Source organism: Chaetodon trifascialis, chromosome 19 (genome assembly GCF_039877785.1).
Source record: "Chaetodon trifascialis isolate fChaTrf1 chromosome 19, fChaTrf1.hap1, whole genome shotgun sequence".
Classification (NCBI taxonomy): Eukaryota; Metazoa; Chordata; class Actinopteri; order Chaetodontiformes; family Chaetodontidae; genus Chaetodon; species Chaetodon trifascialis.
Window position 1 is genome coordinate 14012459 of NC_092074.1, and position 25021 is coordinate 14037479.

A 25021-nucleotide genomic window follows, 5' to 3' on the forward strand; every position below is an offset into this window, starting at 1 on the left:
TATGTTTGAATGCTCGTCGTCAGTTTTATCACTAAGTAAAATGATCAGATGGCTACAAAACCTGACATTTTAAGCCAGCTGTAATTACTTCAAGGAAGAGTTTAAGAATACAATGTCATGGATTTCTATGAATGGGCATTTTTCACAGTTTTTTTAGAATAGTTTTTTATATGTGATTTTAAGGATTAAGACTAGGTAATCAAGAAGAAGGAAAAAGAAACATATTGCCTCAGCTTCTGTAATCAGGATGCAGCCTATTAATTTCATAACCAAAGGCTAACACGAGTAGGATTGCTTGTTAATCGTGTTCATAATAATCCCTGATGTTTGTCATGCTGAATAAGATCTTCCTCTGAGGTCCAAGCTTCACCCACTGAGTCCTTCACGCTTCCTTCATATGCTGCTTAGAGTATGAACAGATGAAAGATTGATATTGTTTGGGCTGGGGTGTACAGGCTGTGTTGGTGGGGGGTGCTTCCATTCTTCACTGGGAGCGAGTGGAAGGATGTATGGACGTATGGCTGAATGGACAGATCGCCCTAATCCTAATGGTGGCCTAGATTACAAGCCCTCCTTCAGCGGATAGAGTTGTTGACCTGTCTGTCACAGTGTGCGCGTATATGTGTGTGTGAGTGTGTGCGTGTGTGTGTGCGTGTTGACACTGTCCTGAGAACAATAGGCTCTTTAATGAGTGCTGCTTGGGCTCGCGTCTGCATAAATGATCCTAATACTGTACGCGTGCCAAACAGTACGAGACACAAGCCAAACAGAGGGTGCAGACAGAACGAGTGGACTCATGGAGAAAGACTTTCATCCCACTGTGAATCTAAATGAGTTCCTTTTTGCTTCTACCCTGGGTTGAAAGTAGTTTTTTTCATTTGTGATTAATCTGTCAATAGTTGTTTTTGATTTATTGACTGGTCAAAAAATAGTCTGAAGAATTGCCCCTCACAGTTCCTAAAAGCCTTCATATTGTTCATTTTGTCCGTCCAACTGTCCAAAAACCAAAGATATTGGGTTTACCAGTACATGTTTGGCTTTTTTTTTTTTTTTTTTTGCTTGATACACTAATTGATTAATTGGCTATTTTTTTCAGGACTAGTTTCAAGTCCTGACACTGCTCAGCTTTGACATGATCAACACTGGTTTCTATAATTACTGATCATGGTTAGATATGGTTTATATGAAGTTTGTATTGAAGAAGAAGAAGAATCGTACTTTTATTATCACATCACAATACGTGTTGCACACTACATGCTTACCGCCATGTTTTCCGTGAAATTAATTCCTCTGCTTTTGACCCATCCTGGTTGTCCTTCCTCCGCGGCAGACCAGGAGCGGTGGGCTGCCAGCTGACGGCTGACAGCGGCGCCCGGGGACCCAACTCTCTTCGTCACCATCGGTCAGGTGGTGATCTTCTTGCATGTTTTTAGTGGGGGTATTTTATGAAGGTTACCCCAGGTAAGCACGGGGAGAACATGCAAACTCCACACAGAAAGGCCCTTTTTCCTCGAGCAGCAGGTACTGAAGGCATGGTGGAGGACATGCCACCAGCGCCCACAGCAGGATTCGAACCTTCTAGCTGAGAGGTGACAGTGCTACCACTTGTGACACCGTGCCACCAAAACGATTATTGTAACCTTATAATAGGTTTTGGCTGTGCCTTGTAGGCCTTTCAACCATAAATTTCAGTCTGAGACAGAAGTTGACAACTCTGTGTAGCAGATTTATACACTGTCTCATATAAACGTACATTTGATCCTATATACATGTGGAAGCTGATGGCAAGTTATTAACCCATTACAGCAGTATTTTATGAAAAGGTCAAACACAGGTTGAACTTTCAAGAAGAAGATGACGTTTACAGAGACATATTACCTACATTTAGAGATCATAACTCATGGACAAGAGCAACCACAAATACGAAATGTGAACAGACACTTAACATCATACAGTTGACTGATGTTAGTAAACAAATATACACACCAACAAATCCAAACGCACTTCAGTCAGGCTGAAAGGGTCAAATGACCAAGGTCTAGGGGGGTGGGGGGGGAGGGATGAGAGGGAGATTCTTTTTACCCACAAATTCAAGGATCATTTGCAGTCCCATTCAAGCTCTTGTTGCAGCCCCCTCCCTCACCGCCACACACCCCCTCCCTCCCCTCTTCAACCATTTGGGCTGAAAAGAAATACGCTCGCAGAAGGAGGGGCAGCCCTACCCTTCTGTGTGTGTGTGTGTGTGTGTGTGTGTGTGTGTGTAGGTACGCCTTTGCATGGGTGGGTGCCAGAGTGTGTGTGTGATAGATTGTGAGCGGATTGGACAATGGGAGGATTGTATGTGATCTATATTAATGTGGCACAGATTCAGTGGCCATGTGCGCGCTCAGCAGGCTGGGTATGATCAGACAGAGGAAGAGGGGCTGATGGAAAACATCCAGAGAGAAGAAAACAAGGAGATTTATATAGAGAAAATGAGCACAGTCTAATTTATTTCCTGGTTTTGGACACTTTAGGTAGCTGAAAACAAGGACAGAATCTGTGTAGTCCTTTTCAGTTCTGGAGTTAAGGACAAAATGAGATTTAAACAGAATATTGTATTTGCTGATATGTTTCCTGTTTGCGTTACACTTCGCATGCAGGTGGAGGCTGCACCCTCCTGAGAACACCTCGTAAAAAGCTCAGTGTGTTTTGTGAGGATGTGCAAGGTTTGCCTGTGGAGGTGGCTGATAGTTTAATTAGGTGCATAAATATTCCCCAGATGAGTCGCTTGTGGCGGTGAAAGCGGCAACGCGCTGATTACTTCTTGCAAGAGCAGAGCAGAAAGTAAGGAGAAAAGAAGGAGAGGGCAATCAAATGAAATGAGAATCGTCCTTCACGGCAAAATAGCACGAGTGTGCCTGTTCGCTCTAATAAAGCATGTTTAACTTTCAGCTGTATTCTGAGTCCCGCAAAGGAAAGAAGAAAGAGTGAGGAGAGAGAACGACTGATGATGAGAAATAAAGGGAGAGGCAGCCAGAACTCCTTGGTAACCAAAGCACAGAGGAACAGGGGGGCCGGTCCTACACCCCTCCTGCTGTGTGTGTGTGTGTGTGTGTGTGTGTGTGTGTGTGTGTGTGTGTGTGTGTGTGTGTGTGTATGTGTGTGTGTGTGTGTGTGTGTGTGTGTGTCTCCGAGGACTGGACTGCCTGAGGGAGGAGTGGCGGTGGTGGTGATGGGGGGAGTGGTGGACCGGGTGTGTGTGTTTAGAGAGAGAGATAGTGGTAGAGGCTCATTGTCAGCATAGTAGACACACACACACGCACTCACACACTCACTGTTAGCCAAGCTGCCGTGTAGTGACAATGTGAGTGAAGGAGAACGAACGCCAGCAGTTTTTTGGTCCTGTCCTCTCTCTCTTATTCCCTGGATTTCTGTTATTTCTTTGCTGCCAGGGCTTTTTTTTTTTTTAAGAGCGGCATACACAGTCAACTGGAATAATGGTGTTTATCGGGACCTCGTTAAAATCTGTGATTAAATACTTCAAAAGGAAGGGTAAGACATGTTTGCTTCTGTTCTGTCTTGATTGCTAATGTATCATATGAGGAGTTTTGATGTGAAAAACTAGAATAAATTAACAGCTTTTAATTAGAAAAGTCACTGTTTTACATCATTTTGACAGGACATGTGAGTGTCTGTTCCTGCAGCTTTCCATTTGTTTCAGCTAATTTAAATAGCCATTTTTAAGTGACTTAATTGAAGCTTTTCTGTATCAGAAGTGGACATACGCCAGCTTTAGAGATTTGTATATTATTTTATGACAACTACCGGTTTCCTGTGGGCACATCGCTTCGCTGCTGTCTCTGCTGAGCCCACAGTCAATCCTCTGTTGCACCCTGTTACCAGGTAACTGCCGGGCCAAGACTTCACAGAGGCGACAGCCATTAGCACTAAATGACCCAACAGTGTTTGCAAAGGTGGCAGCTGGAAGCACTTACAATCACAGCTACTCTATTAGAAATAGTTGGACCTTTTTCCTTCTTCTTGGAACAACTTTGAAGTGTTTTAGTGTTTTTTTTATGTTTATTTAGTTCTGTTTCAACTGATTTGAGCTTGATATTAAAGGAAACCATGCTAGGTCTGTGTGCCCTGCATCTGCTGTAGATTGTGGTTAGGAGGATTAGTTAATACTCTTATTATTTTATCAGTGGCTGTATATTAAGCATGTGAGGATATTTAACAAAGACCTGGTTCATGCAGGGCAAGCCGCTTGTGTTGCCTCTAATCTCAGGTGTATTTATAGCATGTGTGTGTGTGTGTTTTGCAGTCAAGGCTCAGGTGATATTGTTGATCATTAGCTCAGCGTTTTTGTACTTCTCACATCTTAACTTGCCGTCTTGCACATGCCTGCACTTTGCTCCTGAGCTGAACTCCTGGCAGTCCAGGGGACAGTGAGCTCCACACAGAGGAAGGCTCATTTGCTCAGCTTCTTCACGATATCAAGAGTGCACAAACTTTTTAGACATAGAAAGAGGAAGAAGTAGACTTGCGATTAATTTTGGTCTCAGGTTGATTGTTAAATGAATATTTTTAGGTTATCAAGAGGACCTTTAAAGAGGCATATTCCTATAAACAACTATTAACTAAGATGATTTTATATTTTTGCAACACTTTTAATGACTTGATGTTGTATGTTATATTACAAAAATTGACCTGACCCAAACCTTATGAAATACAGTTTGTATTGTGCACACAAGTCAATGCTTTATTGGCTAGTGAGTGATCAGGGACCCAGTTTGGGATTAACAGAGATACTGTCAATACGTTTTGATCACTGTTATTGATTCATAGCAGCTTATAACTCTGGTGTGTGTGTGTGTGCATGTAGAGATGGGATTTTCCAGGGATTACAGTATGCAACCTTTAGCTCTGATGCACCATGCGGCCTGTTTGTGTCTTTCAGAGTTTTCAGTAGCCTGTTTGCTCTCAGTCTGTTTGTTAATGTGTGCAGGGAGAGCTGGGATGTCAATGGACAGAGGGATTAGTAGACTTCTGAAAGACTTTCGCGCCACAGTCCGGTGTGTGTGTGAGACTGTGGGTGTGTGTGTGTTGAGGGGCTAAAGGGTATTGTGGCACTGAAAGGGCTGATGTGGAGACTGATGCAGTGGGACAATACAGGCTTTGTGTCCATAGACCCCATGTCCTTGGTCTCCTATAGCCTGGCCAAGGTCTATTCAAACCCCATGGTCAGAAAGGGGGGTGGGGGAGGGCTACCTGTGCGGAGTGTGTGTGGGACAGCAAGAAATTTAGAAACGGATTTCAGTAAGAAATGGAGTATGTGAAGCACTTATTTAGCCAGGCAAGCTGATTTAATGATGCAGTCACACACTGCTCGGCCATCGCTGCCTTGCCCATGGGTGGGTGGCACTGTGAGATCCAAACCAACTTCTAGTCTATTTTTCTAAACTTCACATTTCACGTTTCCACTGAGCTGCATGTGAGCACGTTTTGTGATAACAGTGTGCGTGCGTCCGTGCGTGCGTGCGTGTGTGTGTGTGTGTGCATGCGCGCATGTGTGTTTCAGCCTCATGCGACTCTCCAGTCCAGACTTGTGGTCAGAGGACTTTTGCCTCGTGATGTATTTGATCAATTGTTCTGACTGATGCAGACAGCATGTGTAACGACACGGGCAGACAATTATAATGACGCACTGTTTTCATATAAACAATATCTAGCAGTTTGCACCCATCACACAACCTTATATAATGCTGACAAGCAACAGACTGCGGTCGTTTTCATTGATCCCCTCAAGGTTTGTGGTGTGGCTGTCCGATATTTGTACTCTTACGTCACTAAGCATGCAAGAACTGCATAGGTTTTGGAGGAAGCTGCAAGTGTTGGTGACAGTATGTGTGGGGACGTGGGTGAAACCAATGGTGCCTGTCCTGGAGAAGCAGTTAACAGATGCTCATGCCTCAACAAGCTGTGGAGACAGACGTTAAGGTGCCATTGGGCAGCAGCAGCTTCAGGACTCGACACACTGGACTGTCCAAAAAACTCTGCTTAACCTTTCTGTGCTCATTAGGTTGTAGACCTCTTATGGTCACAAATAAGCAACATTGGGCAGGACTTTTAAATTAGTCAGCGTTGACACCAATCAGGTTATCTGTATATCAGAGCAGTTGTCTCACACTTTCTCCAATGACCAATTTGCATCCTAGGACCCCACCCTATACTTGTACCTCAGAATGCGTCTGTCCTCCCCCTACACTCACACACAAACACACTCACTGTGCATCCTGCTATGGCTCATTAGCACCTGTGAAAAAGCACTCAAACAAAAACAGTCCACACACTCCCAGCCCCTTTATCCGCCTCCTTCCTCCTGGTTCCTCCAGACATCTCCCTCAGTCGCAGTCAGATGGACATGTTGTGATAGTCAGGACAGGGACAAACAGATAGCAGTCTTATCTAGCGTGTGCCTTAATGGAGATAGTTCTACATCCACGATCACCGACTTTGGCTTGGATACGCTCACTTGGTAAGCCTAACTTTTTGGGAAGTCTGTGTGTGTTTGTTGATATTGATATTTACACCTCAGTCATTTTGCTGACACTTGTATTCAGAGTGGCCTGCAAATGCAGCTTGGGAATGATCCTCAATTCATGCATCACTGGGAGTAGAAGTCATGACTATTTACAAGGGAACAAGAAAAAGTTCCTTAAAGTCTTGTTAATATTTCTTTGATAATGTCTGACTGGGAGGAGTGCTCTTGAAAATGACAAAAAAACCCCCACAAAGAACCAGGAAAAGGCTTGTTTCATCTAGCTCTGGCTAGATGTTGAATGAGTGCGAGGTGCCAGTGTGTGCATATACTGCCTTATTGGTTTTCATAAGTTGTTTTTCTATGGACCACTTAGTTTGCTTAAAAGTTATCTTTTATAAGTTCTCAGTAGCCCGCTTGAATTTCTGAATTTTCATCAGGTTACTGTTTCCCTCCAAACTTACTCTTGATCCCTCCTCCCCCTTCCTTGACTTGTGTGGCCTACTGTGTTCTGTAGCAGATAGGTGTCATGTTGTTGGTGTAGAGTCTGACACCTCCATGCAAAGCACCACCTTCCCCTTCCTTCTCTCCACCAAATATAATCAAATCCCTTCAGCAGAAAGTACTGCCTGCACAGGACATATTCTAGTCCGTACTCAACTGCTTTTCAAAGGATTGATCTCAGAATTAGTGAAACGTGAAAACGATGGGAGGATGATGAAGTAAAAGTTCCACAAAAGAGTCAATAAAATTAGAAATATGAGTCGAGATCAACTGAATCCCACAACCCGATCTGTGTGTCTCTGCAGCGGTGTCTAACCTGGATGAGGAGAGCAAGTGGACAGTCCATTACACAGCTCCGTGGCACCAGCAGGAGAACGTCTTCCTGCCAGGCAGCAGGCCGCCCTGCGTAGAAGACCTCCACCGCCAGGCCAAAGTCAATCTCAAGACCGCCCTACGAGGTAAGGACCTTTGGATTTTGACCACTTCATAGAATCTTATGGGATCTGACAAGATCACAGACAAAATCCAGGTTAGAGGTGTCATTTACCATTATTTGGTAATTCTCAGCGAGCCAACCATGAGCTGCTAGTATGTAGTATTTGGCAATGAGTAAAATGTTGCTGTTATATTATCTCCATAAAATACGAACATGAAGAAACTTAAAACATGACAATGATCAAAACAAACATTAGAAAAGCTTGGTTGTTAATATATGTGTATTAGGACTGCAACAAACAATATTTTCGTTAATGATTCAATTATTTTCTTGGTAGATATATTAATTAGTGGGTCAGATTGGCGTGTCCAAATGTCTTGTTTAATCTGGAAAATCTTTCTGTCAGTTTTGCTTGAGAAGTGACAGTGATCATTAATCAGTTATCATTCCTGTTGTACTCACTGTTTAATCCCCAATTGAAATGTGTCTGTGTTATTACAGTTCAAATAAGAAAGTTTCTGAGTCATATTCAAAGCTATCGCCAATAAATCTTTTACATCCATATCAGCCAAATGAGTCGAAATAAAAACTCTGACGAATCTCGCTAGTGGGTGCGTTGCTAGGTGTCATCATATTTGTCATGGCATCCAGGTGAAGGTCATCTGTGATTGGCCACAACATTGTTAAAATGTCCAAACCTGTAATTTGTGTTCAGCCCAAGGTTTAGCCAACAGCACAACCGTGTGAGATCCCCGTCTTCCTGTTTGTTCAGTAAAAGCACAGGACAAACACACCGCCTTGTTGTCACACACACACACACACACACACACACACACACACACACACACACACACACACACACACACACAGGGCGTCGAGTCTCAGCAGACTGACAACTGTTCAGAGTTGTCACAACATTCCCAGTACAGGAAGTGGGAATACCAGTAAACACTGGCACCTGTTTCGCTGAAAGTTCCTGGGAAAGTTGTGTTTTCCATCCATTTCTCAGATAACAGTCTGAGAGGCAGGTGTGAGAAAAAGCCAAGACGTGTGTGTATATGGGTGTGTATGTGGGTGGAGGTGTTACAGTAAAGGCTTGTTGTTCTACCTGCTGCGGTGGCCTTGGGTGCCAGCTGATAAGAAACGAGACTGATAAAGAGAGATAAATGGGGAGGGGCTGGTTGTAATCTTACACTTACAGTGAGTAAAACGTTAGTCACAACACACACACACACACACACACACACACACACACACACACACACACACACACACACACACACACACACACCTTTCTTTGTCTTTCCCATTGTTTGACCCCTGTGCTGTTGCTGCTGCGTATTACTTACCGCAGTATTGATGTTGCTAGGTACGCAAACACCACCTGGGAGGTTGTATAAATTCAGCCACCCCCCATCCTGTCACCATCCTTTCATCCTGTCACCACCACGCAGCCCCAGGGGTCCTTACTGAAAGACAACAGGTGCCCACTGAGAGCACCTGTTCTGTCCATTTGAGCCTTGACGTGTTTCAGCTCTGTAATTCCCTTCTGAGTGTGGATGTTACACACCCAGCCGCAGCTAAGAGATTTAGTGTTTTCTTAGTATTTTCTATCAAAAACAACAATATAACTGTGTCTGTAGCAATTAAACTTACATCATTTACATTTTTAAGAGTAATACTTTTAGTATTTTTCCAAGGTATTTTATAATGTACTGGTTATATCAGGAGGTTAAAGCCCAGCTCTCATGCACGTGTAACCAGTCTCTAACTCCTGTGCCACCAGCCTGGCCAAAGCAAGGTACACGAGTCCTGCTTTCTGCCCTGCAAAGCAGAGTAATCAATAACCAATCAGCTGGCAGTGTGCATCCACTCTGTTGTCTTTTACACACTCACATGCGTTTCAGCTTGTGTTCTAGCAGTGAGGCTTTTGCAGGCGGCTGGCGAGTCACAGGAAAAACGTGCCGAAATGCTAGATGGTCGAAATACATCAGCGAGGTTACGTAACAGTCACGTGATTATTGTCAATAATATTCCAAGAATTATTTCTTATCTGTAAGGTCACACAGAAGGTCTCTGTGATCTCATAATGATTGTTCATCAGTTTAGCAAATAAATAAATAAATAAACACATAAAACTGCTAGAATGATATTTTTGTAACATATCAAGTGACAGTTTGAGATGGGTTGCTCGTCGTCACCTGAATGAGCTCACAACTTGTGTCTCCTGTTCCTAAGTGGCCAAAGACATCAGTTATTGCAGGTTTAATGAAAAGTTGTGCAAGAAATACTAATTAGGCAACTTGAACCCGAAAGAAGACGATGAAGGTCATTGGGTCAATGCTAAATGGTAGACAAAAAACCAGGATCAAAAAATATTTTACAGTATAATTACTGTATATCACAGCTTAGTAAGGCTCCAAATAGGTCTTTTCCACATATTACGTTCATATCATTACATAAATTTCTCCTCAATGTTCCTTCGTTTATGCTCGTCTTCTCTCATGTCACTTAGAGGTCCCTTCCCTTCACTTCTGCCTAGCAACAAGCAGCGTTCAGCTCATCAACGCTCATTATTTTTATCAACCATCCACAATCACGCAACACCAATCATCTCCACAGCTCCGCTCCCCGTCACCATCCTCATTATCATCATGCTTTCTAAATGCCTTTTCCACACACCGCTACCACATCAGCCTGGCGTTACAGTTGCTACCTTTGCCAACCCCATTAGGATCCATTAACTGACAGTATTATACATGCACCAGTGTGCATCTCTGCAGAGACGGGCTGTAATTAGCTATGGAGATAAATGGCACATAAAAGGGATCAAAAGCAGCATCACTGAGGTGCCAGGCAGGGAGTGATGTGCTTTGGTGCATGTGTTATTGACAAAAAGGGATTTTGATTGTGTATCACACAGCGAATAAATCCCAAAGGTGCAAGATAAAAGACCAGGAAGGTTTTTTTTTTATATTTGTATGGGTCAGAAATAACATGTAAGCAAAGACAAAAAGACATGCTTGTCAACTGATTGGAACAAGTCTTTATGTTTCAGTTATTTAAATAGAAATGAGGTAGGTTTGTCCCCACACAGGTAGGTAATAGGCATCAGCAAACACTTACAAAACCCTCTACTGTGTGTGTAGTTGAGGTTGTAGAAGTAGTACATGAATATAATTAGCAAGGCGAGGACTAGACAAAGGATGCATTAGTAGATATTTGCAGAGGGAGAAAGAGAGAGAGATGATGTGCTAAATGCCCTCTGAGGAGGGGGGGGGGGTGGAGGAGAGAGAGGGACAGTTCTGCCATCTGTGTGTGACAGACTGAAACTGATATCCCCCTCCTCTGCTTACACACACACACACACACACACACACACACACACACACACACACACACACACACACACACACTTTACATTTATAAACTCTCTTCTTATCACACATTGGCATGCACACACTCACACCCATACACCACAGCCCCAACACAGCAGGTGGCGACGGGAGGAGGTGTGAGCCACGCTTGGCAGCGTCCAGCAGGGACGGCGCTCACGTGACTGACACACTAACGGAGATCAGTACAATCCGAGTCTCCCCTTGTCTATGTAACATAATTCTCTGTTTCTGCCTGTCCTGCAGAATGTGACAAATTGAGGAAAGATGGTTTCCGGAGCTCTCAGTACTACTCCCAGGGTCCCACCTTTTCTGACCCCACACAGTCCAACAGCAGCCTGCAGGACGATGAGGATGATGACAATGATAAGAAGGTACACGTTGCACAAACGCTGCACACAGTACACACACAGCTGTCCAGGCGTGACACTACGTTTGGACTACTGACAATTGCAGTACAATCCAGTGCCTGCATATGAAATCACCTCCAGTGATTTAAACAGTGTCAGTCTGCCCTCTAGTGGTCACACACGAAATGTTTTCCTCTCTGTGTCTCTTCCTGACTTTGCTTTGTAATTTACTTTTTACAAGCAGAACTATGAACTAACACTCATGTAGCTGTAGTAGTAGGTCATTAAAGATTCCACGGCAGTAATTAGAATTAACGGTACATTTCGTTACGACTGCCAGCCCGAATGTTCAGCTCACACTATTTTATTTTCGTCACATTTTCTGACCTGTCATCATTTTTCAGGCAGAGCTAAACACACACAAAGAATAAACACTTGCTGGCTCTTGTTGTTTCTCCATTATGCTTGTCTTTGCTCTACACTTGGCGGGGCTGTTGTTTGTCTAATCTCACAGTACGGTAATTTCAGGAGGGCGATGCATGGAGAGAGACAGTGAGAGAGAAAGAGAGGCAGGGGTGGAAAAATAACACAGACAGAAAGGAGTATTTATTGCTCTTTTTCCTGGCAGAGCAGTAGTGTGAAGTGAAGTGTAAATAGAAAGCCAGATATGAGGGGTCCTGAACGGGCCAGAGGGTCTTCCTCTGTTATTATCAAGGTCTCCTTTGTCCCCCAGAGCCCCTCAATGCGAGCCACTCGTTTCATGCCTGCTTTGACCCTTGACCTTCATAACAAGCTGTTGTCTTTCCAAACAGTCGACTCCCATCTCTATCTGTTTTTCTCTCTGCACTCTCGCCATACCTCTCTTCAACCGGCAGCAACCCCCTCCTCCTCTCTGCCTTCCTTCCCCCTTCCTATTTTCCGCTGTTTGTCCCCTATCCCCTCTCTTCCCCGTCACTTCCTCTTGTCCTGAGGCCAGTGAGCCTAACTTTGCCTGACAGCAGCCTCAAAAGGAGAAACAGGGCTCCTGGTTGAGTTGCAATGATGCAAAATAACAAGCCATGCTTACCACCAAACTCTTGCTCAGATCTTTACATCCCCCCCCCTCTGCTGCCTCCCCCATTTATCCATCCATCCATGTGTGGCTAGTATGAAAGTCCTTATAGCCAGTCTGACATTTAGGATTGTCAGGATAAGCTGTAATGGACGTAGGGAAGGATTGCTGGATGTATTCTGGACAACTTTATTTCAGCAGTTTTCAATCTCTGAACAACAAAATTACACGAAGGATTTCCCACCAGCTGGTTTTGGTAGAAAAACTCAACCTGTTCGAGATGCAAGCATCAAACTTTGGATGAAGCTGTCCATGGAATTGATCTATGATCAGAACAATTTGGGATTATTTGTGTTCACTCAGCTCTGAATTCCAACCCTTAGATGGACATTAATTTAAACATTCAGCACGCTGGAAATTTCTGCTTTTTGTGTTGACAAACAGCTCAGTTTCAAGCCTGGATGCTGCAGTAGGATGCTGTTGTCTGTTGGCTCTCTGCAGTAAATTCCACTTCCAGATATTAGTGTGTGAACACAGTTTAATGCATGACTGATTCTCTCCTTCTCCTCGCTGTTGCTCTCTGGCTCTTATCCTGCCATCTCAAACTGCTCCATCAGTTTACTTTGATAGATGTTGGTGTGTGCGTGCGTGTGTGAGTGTTTCCATTTGGGTTTGATTGCTCGTGAAACATGTTTACAGCACCACCAGCTTCTAAAGGTCACAGCGGTGTAACATATTAAAGTCTGTTTGTGTGTGTCAGTATAACCTGCACAGTCTGTCAGTTATAGTGTCAGACGCTTAAGTTCTATAATATTCGATTCCCGCTCACGTTTTCTTCACTTATCGTGACATTTTACCAGAATATTTTTGTTCATCCATCAGTGCTCTAAGTCAGTTTGACAAATTTTCTGTTATGCACTGCCTTTCATTACCACACATTGTATTTCATCCCTCTCACCTCTGTCACTCCCTTTCCCTGTCTTGTCTCTCTTCCCCCTGCCGTCTCAATTACCTGTCACTGTTATCTGTTATTCTCCTTTTCGTTCCTTGTTTCTATTACCTCTCTCTCCCCTCTGCCCTGTCTCCTCTTTTCCACTGTTCCTTTCTTCCTCTCTCTGCTCTCTCTCCATTCCCTTTTGCCTCCACTTCATGTTTTTACATCTCTTTAACCCCATTCCTTCTGTTTCTTATCTAGTCCACAGCTTCATCAGCAGAGGACGACAAGTCTCAGCTCTCCATGAGGCCCCAGACCCCGCTGGGTGAGGGAGGGGAGGGGTCCGAGGTCGACGGGCAGGTTGTATGGAACAAGACCGTGCCCCTCCCCACCCCAGAGGAGAAGATGAGGCAGACGGCCAAAGCCGTGCCCACAGACATAGTCGCCATCAACGTCACAGGTACGAGCTGTTGGTAACTGCAGTCTTCCCACCATTTTGTCCACTTTTCGACCACTAGCGAGTAGTGACCAGATCCCCATCGGTGTTGGTAGTGGGAAACAAACGTCCTGGTCCTAGTTCCATACTGAATAGCAATATGGAAAGATCAAACTGCGTTGAGTTGGATCTGGTCTCATTCATCCCCGGTGTCTCTGTTCTGTAACATTAACATCTCACCATCAATGACACATTTTGTTTGTCTGAATTGAATTTTCTGACATTTACATGATTGCTGTTTTACTGAGAATTAGATGAGCTCAATATCAACTTTAAGTCTCCAACAAATAAACAAGAGCAAGAGTTTACATCCATGCTAGCAAGCAGGTATAATATTTACCATGTTTGACATCTTCATTTAGCATGTTAGCATGCTATTATAATAAATTAGCACTAACAGAAAATGTAGCTGAGGCTGATGGGATACCATTAGTTCTGCAGCTTGATGTATTCTAATAAAAACACAAAAAATATTGACCTGCTGGTGGCGCTAGATGCATAACAATGGATTAGCAAAGTTATGATAATTCATGCTGAGAGGAACATGAATGTTTCATGACAATAATTGTCAAGACATTTCAGTAACCAAAAATGTCAATGTTCTAGAGGCTGTAGAGGAAATGTCCAGAGATCACCGAAGTCAGCAGGATCACAAGTGTCAGTACAAATGTCTGTGGCAATCCATCCAATATTTGTTGAGATATTTCAGTCTGAAGCAAAGTGTTGACAGGCTGACTATCATTGCCATCCCTAGAGAGCCATGTCGCTAGCGTGGCTAATAACAAACATGTCATTCAATAATTTCAGCTGTCATATTAACTTGTCGTATCTTGTGATTTTTATTGGTCTTTTCATCTAATTCTCAGTAAGGCAGCAAAGAAGGGAACGAGCCAAACAAGCAAAATGTCAGACCGTTCCTTTAATCAACCCTCTGCAGCTAAGTGGATATAAACTAATCAATTACTGTATCCAGTCATCCACAGAGGAAAAAACTGTATGTGTCAGTCATGGATGTCTGCCTCTCCTCCTGCACCTCCGTGAATATTCCTCCTTCATGCTTCTTGGAGACCGACCTTCACCTTCCTTTATGCGCGTGTGAGCGAGCGTTTGTGTGTGAAAATCGTTTGACAGCTTATCCAAGGGTCAAGGCTTTTCACTGACTTTATGTCAGATCAAGGGGCGTTTGACAGATGAACACTCGTACACAGCAGAACGTGTCAGTGGAATTCCCCTGCTAGCATGCCTCATTTTTCACTGCGATCTGCCACACACGATCCAGACACATTTAGATACATCTCATTTAAGCCAGTTGGGATGATTAATATAATGCGCTGTAGCTTGTTTGATGTTTCACTCACGAGGCTTAAAATCCCATTAGAGTGATATCTTGCATGAGGTGTGAAAACACAAAACTCAAGAAGCCGCAGTTCAGTATCAACATCTGAAATTTGTTGTTGTCAAGGGCAATATAACTGATCCCGTCATCCTACACACTAATATGTGCTTAAAGTGGTCCAACCACACAAATCACTGTTGACTTCATCTCCTGCCACTTTAGATTACCGAGACAGACAGAGTAAAACACACACAAATGGACGGAGAGAGAGAGAGATCAGGGACTTCTGTCGCTCTGCGGGGGGATGTGATGGACGCTATCTGCCCTCATATCAGTTTCTATTTCCCTAACGCCTGCAGGCTGTCACCAGCGGAAGAAGAGCAGTTGCTAGTGAGATATTGCTCTCCCTTTAGGGAAACTGGGCAGAGAGTGAGAAGGATATTGAGAAGAATGAAAGAGTGTGCGAGTGTGTGCTTGCCTCACCTGTCATCTGTCCTGTGCACGTGTGTTTCTACAAGCATGCGCGCTTCATCTCACACATCTTAAACATCTGTTTCCACTTCTGTGACTTATATTCAGGGCTGGAAGTGAACACAAACCAGGAAAAAGTTAAAGATTCATGTCAGAGAAACATTTTCTCATTTACCTCTAGTGGAATAATACATTGTACAGACTTTTAGTTGCATGTGCTCATGTTTAGATATCTGCCTTCACTCCAATAAACTCCATTGAACATTGACATGAAAGAAATCGTAGAGAATAAATTACTGATATTTGTGTGTCTGTATTGCTGAATATGTCGGCTGCTCAGTAGATAAATAATTGCAGTGCAGAAAAGCCAAAAAAGTAGGTTTGAGGTCATTTAGACACAGTTATCCACCAGGGATCACTGACACATTTTTTCTAAAATCTGAGGATCCACATCAAGATTGCTCATAAATAAAACCAAGAATATCTGCATGGCTAGACACCACTAGAGGGAGGTGAGAAACTGTTTTCTCATCATATGGTTGGACTGACCCTTTCGGTTTCTTGCCCTGTTCATGTCGCATGCTCAACTGAAAAAAACAAACAAGCAAAAAAAAACAAAAAAACCCAGCATGTTGTTGAGTTTGTTCCTTCCAACTAACCTACTTCTGTTTGCCTGTGTGTCCGCCTGCCTTGCTCTCGCCCTCCCGGCTACCAGGGGCAGTGTTTGACCGACAGGCGAGCATCCGGCGCTCCCTCATTAACACTGACACCGTGTCCCGCCGGCCCAAGAAGGTCAAACGCAGAAAGACTATATCAGGGCTGCCTGACAACATCAACCAGGAGCTAGGTATGGATCACTGAGGGGCAATATGTTGCCCTCTACTGTCCACAGACCTGTACCAACACTCTGGACAAGCATCCCTCCTTATTTCACTTACTCTCTATCGATTTGTGCCTTTATCAAGAATAACTTAAACTCTAAGTGGAGAATTAACTCACCCTACCAGTATTGTTCTTATTAAGCACACTGAGAGGGAGAAAATGACATGTGCACAGTGTTGGATCAAGGCCCTGCAGTTGTTCAGTCTTTCGCTATTTCAGTTCTACATACCAAATGTCCTCATTTGCTCTCCTCCACCCTGTTTAACTGTATCCACAGCCAGGAACCACTTGTGAAATCATTTTCAGTAGTTTTTCCTCTTCTAGAATTTTTTGCCTTCACAGACTTCGCCTGTTGTAAAAGCATGTCACACAGGACAAGCTAAGTGCAGGGTTTGCCATTATTAAATACGTATTGTGCCATAATCCTTCGGGGTCAACTTTCTGCAGTCCTTTCTCTGTGAAATGTGTGTGTTAATTGTGTGTCTGTGCCTTAATCCTGAGGCCATATTGATAATCTTCTGTGTCCCGTGTGTGTCTTGCCAACATGTACTGATTATGAGTGTGGGTCCCTGATCATGGCCCCCTTACAGACATCACAACCCTCTTCATGTTCAGAACACATTATCCTCAAACCCCCCAAATAGATTAGGGCTAAATAACAAATATGAAGGTTCAGAGGTCCCTTACCATTAGTTACTCAGTTGAGCTGGGTGTTAAGCAAGCTCTAAGCTTACTAAGCTGACACTGCGCTGTGCTGACGGCACCGCATGGCTGATGTTTATTTACACGTCTCTGAGCCGTAGGATGGCAGCAGCGTTTAAGGAGAATGTCATTTCTCTGTGCGATAAGATCACCAAGGCTGATAGGAAAAGAGCTTTAAAGTCTGGTTAGTGCCCAGCTGACGACAGCCTCTGAATGTCATGATTACTGGGCCGGGGTAATTGTCCCAGTGCTTCATCCCTCCCTCTCCTTGCACTAGAGCTGCCTGCAAAAGTAGACCTGCAGCTTAATCTATCGCAGCAGCAGCAGCAGCCAAGCTGTCACTCCAGCTTTTAGCAAAGGAGGAAGAGAGTGTATGTGTGGTTTAGAGAGAGCGGCACAGGGAAAGACAGAGAAGAAAGGACACACCAGTGTGTATGTTTTGGGATACGCGCATCAACAGGAGAACCACCACAGATGGGAGACACACTAGCCATCCTCTCTCGTTTTCCAACTCATTCTTCAAATTGTTTGTTTACTAGCCGGTATGTTCGGTTTGTGTGTGTGTGTCTTTGTGATACCTGCGTTTCTGTTTGTCCTTGTCTCTCTATCCATCTGTATATTCTGTATGATCTGTCCTTTGTGACAGTGCATGACTTTGTCAACATTGTGCATGTGTGCACATGTGCCTTTTGTGTAGTTTTGCATCCATGTATGCATGTTTGTTTGTTGGCTGTCTCATATCTTACCAGCTGTCTGTCTTGGACCCCAGCGGACTGTTCTCTTTTCTATCAGACTGAGCCAGAGCCAGAATAGGAGGGAAAGAATAAAAGGGAGTCTCTGTCTTCCCTCATATCCTTTCCTCCATAATGAAGAAGACCAGAAGTTATTAACACATGAGACATGGTTACAGCAAATCAAATTAATTAGCTTCCCTGTGACCACAGTCTATATGACAGCCCAGCCAATGGAGCAGAAGGCACTGTGGCTGAAGAAGTTAAAGAGAAGGGTAGACATTTTGACCAATCATATGTTTATCTTACTTTCTTTCTTCCTTTGATAGCAGCAAAAGGATACGGCGGAGATCTCCGGCCGCATTCCATGTTCATCCCAGGACAGTACTCCACCTTGGGCCGAGTCGGGAGCGTCAACTCAACACTCCGACGTTCACAGACCAGAGACTCCAGCTGCCAGACAGAGGAAGTGAAGATTGTACCGCCGTCCATGAGAAGGATTCGGGCTCAGAGAGGACAGGGAATTGCTGCTCAAATGGCCGGCATCTCTGCCTCCTCCTCAACAGGAAGTATATCCATCTCGAGCAGTGACAGCTCTGGGATCTTGATGCTGCCACATCAGTTTAACGGAGATCCTTCCCGTTTTCACAGTCTGCCCCGACAGGGCGCCAGGGTGTCTCTCAGTGCTGACCCCATCTATAGCAGCACCCCCATCAAGTCAGAGGAGCAAACGACACCTCAGAGGCAGATTGGAAAGCTTCAGGCTGACGATACAGTGGTGCACATGAGAAACGCACCAAGGACAGGCACACTGCCCAGGCCCAAGTCTCAGGAGTTGAGGGGGACACAGGCTAGTGATTGGGGTGGCAGCCCAGCATGTGTGGTCTCCCCTCATGCTGCCTACTCCACTTCATTCATTCCTAATGCCACCCTATCTAACTCCTCTGAGGTCATTACCCTCAAGACCTCTGGTCAGCTCTCCCACTCCCCACCCTCAGCTTACCCCACAGCTCGGCCGCTCAGCCTGGCTTCCTCCACCAACACTGACCCTCTGATCTCCAGTCCAGCAGCCTTTACACACAGCTCCACCTGCCCAGCCTTGGCCACTTCTACCCCCAATCATACACAACAGGATGGTGGTGTGGTAGTTGCAGCACCTGCCAGCGAGTCAGGGCATTCGGACAGCAGTGTACACAGCCACAGCACCTTGGCCCCAACGCCCCCATCCTGTCTGCCAGAGGAACAGTGGATTTACGACACACCAGAAAACGTGGTGATTCCACACCGCACTCTAACATCCAGCTGCTCCACTCCTATAAACCAGCTGTATAGCAGCCTGGACCTCTCCTCCAGGACCACTACTGACTCCAGCTCCCTCTATTCCCAAGACAATGATGGATACTACACCTCCATGCACATGGACTCAGGACTGCGCTCTCGCAGTCATGGCAGTGGGCACGGTGCAGCAGCTGGACGGGCCACCAGGCACAGCATGTATGAGTGCCGCGAGATGGCCAATCAGGAAGACTCTGGAAGCTTGTACAGTGATCGCTCTCTGTCCCGCAGCATCTCCCTCCGCAAAGCCAAGAAGCCACCGCTGCCCCCAGCCCGCACAGACTCTCTTAGACGCAAGCCTGGTGCAAAAAAGCCCCTTGGAGGTGTTAGCGCCATTAGCGGCGCTAATGAGGCAAACGGAGCCATGCTCAATGAGACTCTAATTGCAAGCTTGCAGCAGAGCCTACAGATGGGGCTGAGAGGAGGGAAAGGAAAAGGGGCCTCGCCTTCTTCACCCTCTCACAGCCCGAGCAGCGACTACGATGACCCGTGGGTGCTACGGCCACGCAGTCAGAGCAGCATCAGTGCAGGTAGCTCTGCTGCATCACTAGCAGCTAACGCTAACTGTGGCGGTGTGTCTAACGTATACTCGCTATGCCATGTGACGCCTGCTCACAGCGAGACCAGCAGCTTGCGCTCAGACTATGCTGATTCCTGGGGCTACTACATGGACTACCCTCATAACCACGGAGACCAAAGGGCACAGACCCCTCCGGCCCACGCCGCAGATAACATGTCGGCTGGCGCTCATCCAGGAGAATTACAGAATGGAGGGGGGATTCACAACAGCCAGGCCCCTAGAGCTCCGGACCAGGAGGGAGGGGTGGCAGTGAAGCCCAAAATGTCCACCTCCTCACCGGACAGGGTCCACAGACTGACCTCCCCGTCTAGTGGCTACTCTAGTCAGTCCAACACTCCCACAGCTGGAACCCCAGTGCCCTCATTCGTCAGGTCCATGTCTCCCTCTGGCAGCCGGCCCAAGCCCAAAGTGCCCGAGAGGAAGTCATCTCTCCTCTCCTCTGTATCCATGTCCTCCTCTTCCACCTCCCTTTCCTCCAACACCTCTGACTCCCTTAAGAGCTTCGGACCTCCTCCACCACCACCTCCACCCCTGCCCCTCTCCTCCTCTTCAGCTCCCAGCACCCCTCTCAGCCCACCTCCACCCTTCCCTCCTCCTCTGCCCCCAAGTTCCAGTGCAGGCACTCCTCCGCCAGTTTCCCTGTTACCAACCACTCCACAGGGTCCAACTCTGAGCCCACCCCCTGCTTGTTCCACCTCACCAGAATTCCCTCCTCCTCCATCCCCTGAAATGCTAATCCCCCCCAGTTCATCCTTCAATGGGAGCTTTAGTCCTCCCCCTCCACCTCCACCTCCTGTCCCCACCATGGGGCCACCTCCACCCCCTCCACTGCCTGCCCTTGTCCCACCTTCTTCCTCTCCATCTTTTGTGAAGGCAGTGAAGGATGATCCTAAACCAACTCTTTTCGACAGTCCTACTAATTCATCTAAGCCTCTGATCACCCCGTTTGCGCTGCAGAGTGTTCAGCTCCGCTCTGTTAAACGGCCAGAGATGGAGATTAACAGCGAATCAGACCACACCAAAGCTCAGGAAACAGGGGTAGACCTCCTTCAGGGTCTAAAGCCCCAGACCCTAGAGAAGTCTGATTCCCTGGAGCATCCTTCTGTGTTACAGCTGTCAAACTGCTCCCCAGAAGAAGATTCACGCAACTCCTCACCTTCGCCTGTGTCTAAGCTTTTAGAAGAGATGTCTTTAGACTGCAGTATCACAGATTACACAACAGATAGCGCTGTCATAAATGGAAAAGCTGAGGATCAAAGTTACTGTCTCTTCAACGGAAAAGAAAAAGTTGAATGGCGGGAATCACTGTCCAGTCCCCCACAGAGCTCCCAAAGCTCCCCTGTCAAACAGAAGCCCCCAGCAGTCTCCAAGAAACCCAAAATCTCCTTTCTCCCACCATTTAGCCCGCGGCCAATCAGTGAACAGGTTCCATCTCAGCATGAGGATAAAACCAGCCTGTTACAAACAGAAGACCAAGTAGACGCGCCGCAAAGACAAATGAAGGAAGAGGAGAAGGAGAGTAAAAGTGAGCGACAGAAGAAGGAGGAAACTTCAGAGAGCTCCGAGCTTCAGGCAGAGAGCAGTGAAACATCCACAGTAAGCCAGGACGAGCTCCATATCTCTGCTTCTGCCAGCCAGGACACAAGTGTTGATAATGGACTGTGTACCAACGGAGATGCTTATGGGGAGGAAGAGGAGGAGGAGGGAGATGGAACAAGTAGCACGACTGGATCCATCAGCTCCAGGGAGGACGACACTGGTGGTGAGTCTTACTTCAATCTGTTTTAAGGTGGTTTTAATTTATCATGCTTTTTTTCTCCACCCAATCAAGGCACGGATGTTCAGTGTTAGATGGTGTCAGTCAAAGCCTTCATTTACTTATTACTTAAGCCCATTACCACAATCCTGCCTGCTGCTAGCTGTGTGTCCAGCTCCTCAGGCAGCTGGAAAATTCATTTTGCCCTCCAAAGCAAAGGATCCAAACTTGAAACCACAAGCTTTTAAAGGCTTGAAAACTGTGAAAATAGCGCAGGAGAGAGAGTTTATCTCTGGGACAGCACTGCTGCAGCCTCTCGGATTCATCCACTCTCACTCTCTCTTCTACTCATCCTTCTATATTTCATGTGCAGAGATCTCTTGTGGTTACTGTCCCTTCGTTTTTCCCGCATCGCTATTTTTCTGTGCCCCCCACCACACACCTCAGCCCCCACTGTCTCCCCGCCTCCTCTCCATCATCCATCCTTATTTCCAAATATCCCATTTTTGCCTCTCTGCTTTTTTCCTCTTCTTTACTGTTTAATCTCTCATCCTCAGTCAGTCCCGCTCTCTGTCCTGATCTATCCCTCCTTCTCTCTCTGAGGTAAGGGAGGGGGCAAGTGTCCCAGGGGAGATGCTGTTCACGGTTGGAGGGGGAGGGGCTGCATCGTATCAGAGGGGAGGGGAGCAGATCTGGTAAGGGGATGAAGGGGAGGATGGGGAGAGCGTAAAGTGAGACTGCCTGCAGCGGCTCAGGCAGTCGAAGCGCAGACGTGAGCGCGGAGGTTGAGAGGAAGAGGAGGAGGAGGAGGAGGAGGAGAAAAGAGGCTAAACTAGAGGAGAAGAAAAGAGAGGAAATCTAGAGACAAAAAGAGAATGTAAGAAGACAGTCCAGCACCTCCTCCGTACCACTTCACATTTTATAGGCAGCCAGGTTGATGCAACGGGATGGTGGATTCATGAGTGTGTGTTGTGCTGAGTAAACCTGAAGTATGCGTGTTTACTCTGCTGTCACTGCGCGTGTGTAACTTGCATGTCTCTCTGTCTCAGGTGAGGTGTTCGACTCCAGCACGGCTGAATCGTCTCCGGCCCCGTCGGCCAACGGGGCCTCCGAGGAGAACATGGTGACCCCGACTCCCTCTCGGGCCCGAACCACTGAGGACCTCTTTGCGGCCATTCACAGGTACCATGATGCATTTGTCTCTTCTTTTTTTCCCCCACTGTTACTCCAACTTCTTCACTCCTCACCTGCTTTAACTCCTGATATATAATTTATTCCACTGAGCTGTTGTATTTTTCCTCTTGTGTTCTTTATTTTCTGTTTGCTTTTCCCTCCATCTTCCCTCTCTCTCTGTCAGCATCTCATTCCTTCTTTCTCACCCCCTCATAAAACACAACAAATCACCCTGAACTCCAAGCTCCTTCTCCCCCGTCATCCTTCAACCCATAATTTCTCTTTTTCCATCTCCATTCCCCTCCTCTTCTCCTCGTCCTGCCCTCTACCTCTCAGTCATAACTTTACCCAGCGCTGTCCCATCTGCAAGCATGCACATCTGTCACATAGCTGGTCTCTGGAGTCTCCCAGCCCAGGAGAGAGTAGCTTTTTCTGTCCCTGCTCACATTCAGAAAGCAAAATCAGTCAGCAGTCAAATGTTTATTGAAGCATCTGTGTTAATGTACTCACATTAGCGTTGCTCATTCTCAGCCGGAGAAGAAAAGGCGGTTGCTTCATCCATTATTTAAATACTCGACACCCTCCGGTCCTAATCTAGGTTAGAGGCCACCGGAGAGCTTTCTCTCTCTCTTGCTCTACAGTCTCTGACATATATCGCATACGTGCTCCCGTGCTTCAAAGGCAGCAAACACATAAATTTCTCATGCAGCCCGCCAGTTTGTGCTTCACGGTCACGTGCAGCGGCAGTCGGAGTTCTCTTGAGCATCACAGGATTTCATTTCACGGGATTTTATTCCTGCTGGCGACAGATTGTCGATGTATTTATGGTGCCCACGTCACGTGTGCAAGTGCGATTTATTGTGCGGCTTAATTAGACGTGAAGATTGTGTAAGCATGTGTGCATAAATCTCGCAGTGGAGCTGTGTTTGTTTACCGTTTGCTTCACTTGTCTCCTCCTCCATTGCACCTCCTTAGCATGGAACATAAAGAATCATTTTACAGATTCTTGATAAGTGGGAAGTGATGACAGACTCCTGCTGGCCACGTCAAAGCGAGAGGAATCAACAGCTGTGAAGCCAAAAGGATTAACTCACATTGAAATCTTGAAACTCACTTGAAATCCATTTGATAGATTTGAAGTTGGATACTTAATACTTATATACTTAACGTCTTTGATAGCACCTTTCTTGCACCCACGCTGTCTACCTAACGTCCTCCTTCACCTCTCTGACACATTTCCTCTCCCCCTCTCACCTGTCCGCTGCTTTTGTTTTTCCACTCTGTCATTTCACTTCCTGTGTTCTCTGTCTTATCCCTCTCTCTCCCTCTGGGAAAACGGAGAATGATGAAAAGCTTCAATGAAATGCCTTCACAGCCGCAGCACAAAATGCACCTCGTCTGGAGGGAGATCCTCCAAACCAAGCAAAAGACAGCCAAGAGAAAGAAATCGATCAAGTTCCAGATGGGTCTTAAATTGCAGCCTTGTTTACCTCTACAACCGAGATCAGTATCACCGCCTTTCCGGGGTGGCTCTATGTTTGCGAGTTTAACAAAGCTTGAGTTCAGTACGGATGCGTCACGGTCGACTGAATTCAGGTGCGAGTGTCGGCACGTGTGAATGTGTGTGAGAAACGCCTTATGTAATGCTGATGGGCTAATGTGGTGAGGGAGCTCACAGGAGACGACACTAGATGGAGGTTGAATTTAGGGCAGAGACACATATTTTGCAGGCTTTCTGAAAGAAAGCAGAGACTCTCACACAAACTGTCTCTTATCCTCTCGCTCTCCCTCTCGTTTGACCTTCACAAGTGTACAGTCGCTACAGGTTATTTGTCCTTTATGGAAGAATTTCTTTCTGTGGATCTAATCTGGGGATTAAGGATTTCGTCTGTCTGCGTCCTTCACTGCTCTCTTTACTTTCGGCATCAAATTGCTCTCCCTTATCACAATCTACATTTTCCATGCCTTTAATCATCTCCTCCATGTCTCCCCTCTCCTCCTCTCTCCCTCCTTGTGCAGAGGGGGCACGCAGTGGGTGGGTGCATCCTTTCTAGAGAGGTGCGAAGTGGCAAGTAGCCCCATCCCTTTAATTAGCCAGCCTTGTTTCTGCCATTCCGGTGATGCTACCTTTGGATTAGCAACAGTAATCTCACAGCGCAACCCTCCGGACCACAGTCAGATTAATAAAGCTGTTTTCCTGCTAGCCCTAATCCCCCGTATTCTGCCAGTCGTAGCTTTATTGCTATGTTTTGGTGCAGGAGTTATGGACAGTGTAGGCTGAGTGGTGCAGTCAACCACTCTGATCCCCCCTGCTGAGTGGAGGCTGAACTGTCCTTGTGTGATTAAAACTGCTTTGGGCACTTTTC

At 46.0% G+C, this 25021-nt stretch overlaps 1 protein-coding gene across 6 annotated transcripts in view; it reads left to right on the forward strand.

Moving 5' to 3' along the window:
- The window catches only part of nhsl1b (NHS-like 1b), a 98657-nt gene that overhangs the window by 70397 nt on the left and 3239 nt on the right, over positions 1-25021 (forward strand). For 2 of the 6 annotated variants that reach the window (XM_070986986.1, XM_070986992.1), the window contains exons 2-7: positions 7333-7485; positions 11105-11232; positions 13455-13653; positions 16212-16343; positions 18141-21488; positions 22532-22664. In XM_070986986.1, the coding sequence (XP_070843087.1) occupies positions 7333-7485; positions 11105-11232; positions 13455-13653; positions 16212-16343; positions 18141-21488; positions 22532-22664 (4093 nt within the window). Of the gene's footprint in view, positions 1-3442; positions 3535-7332; positions 7486-11104; positions 11233-13454; positions 13654-16211; positions 16344-18140; positions 21489-22531; positions 22665-24674; positions 24714-25021 lie in introns of those variants that run through there. The other 4 variants (XM_070986987.1, XM_070986988.1, XM_070986989.1 and 1 more) reach the window with 4 other exon arrangements.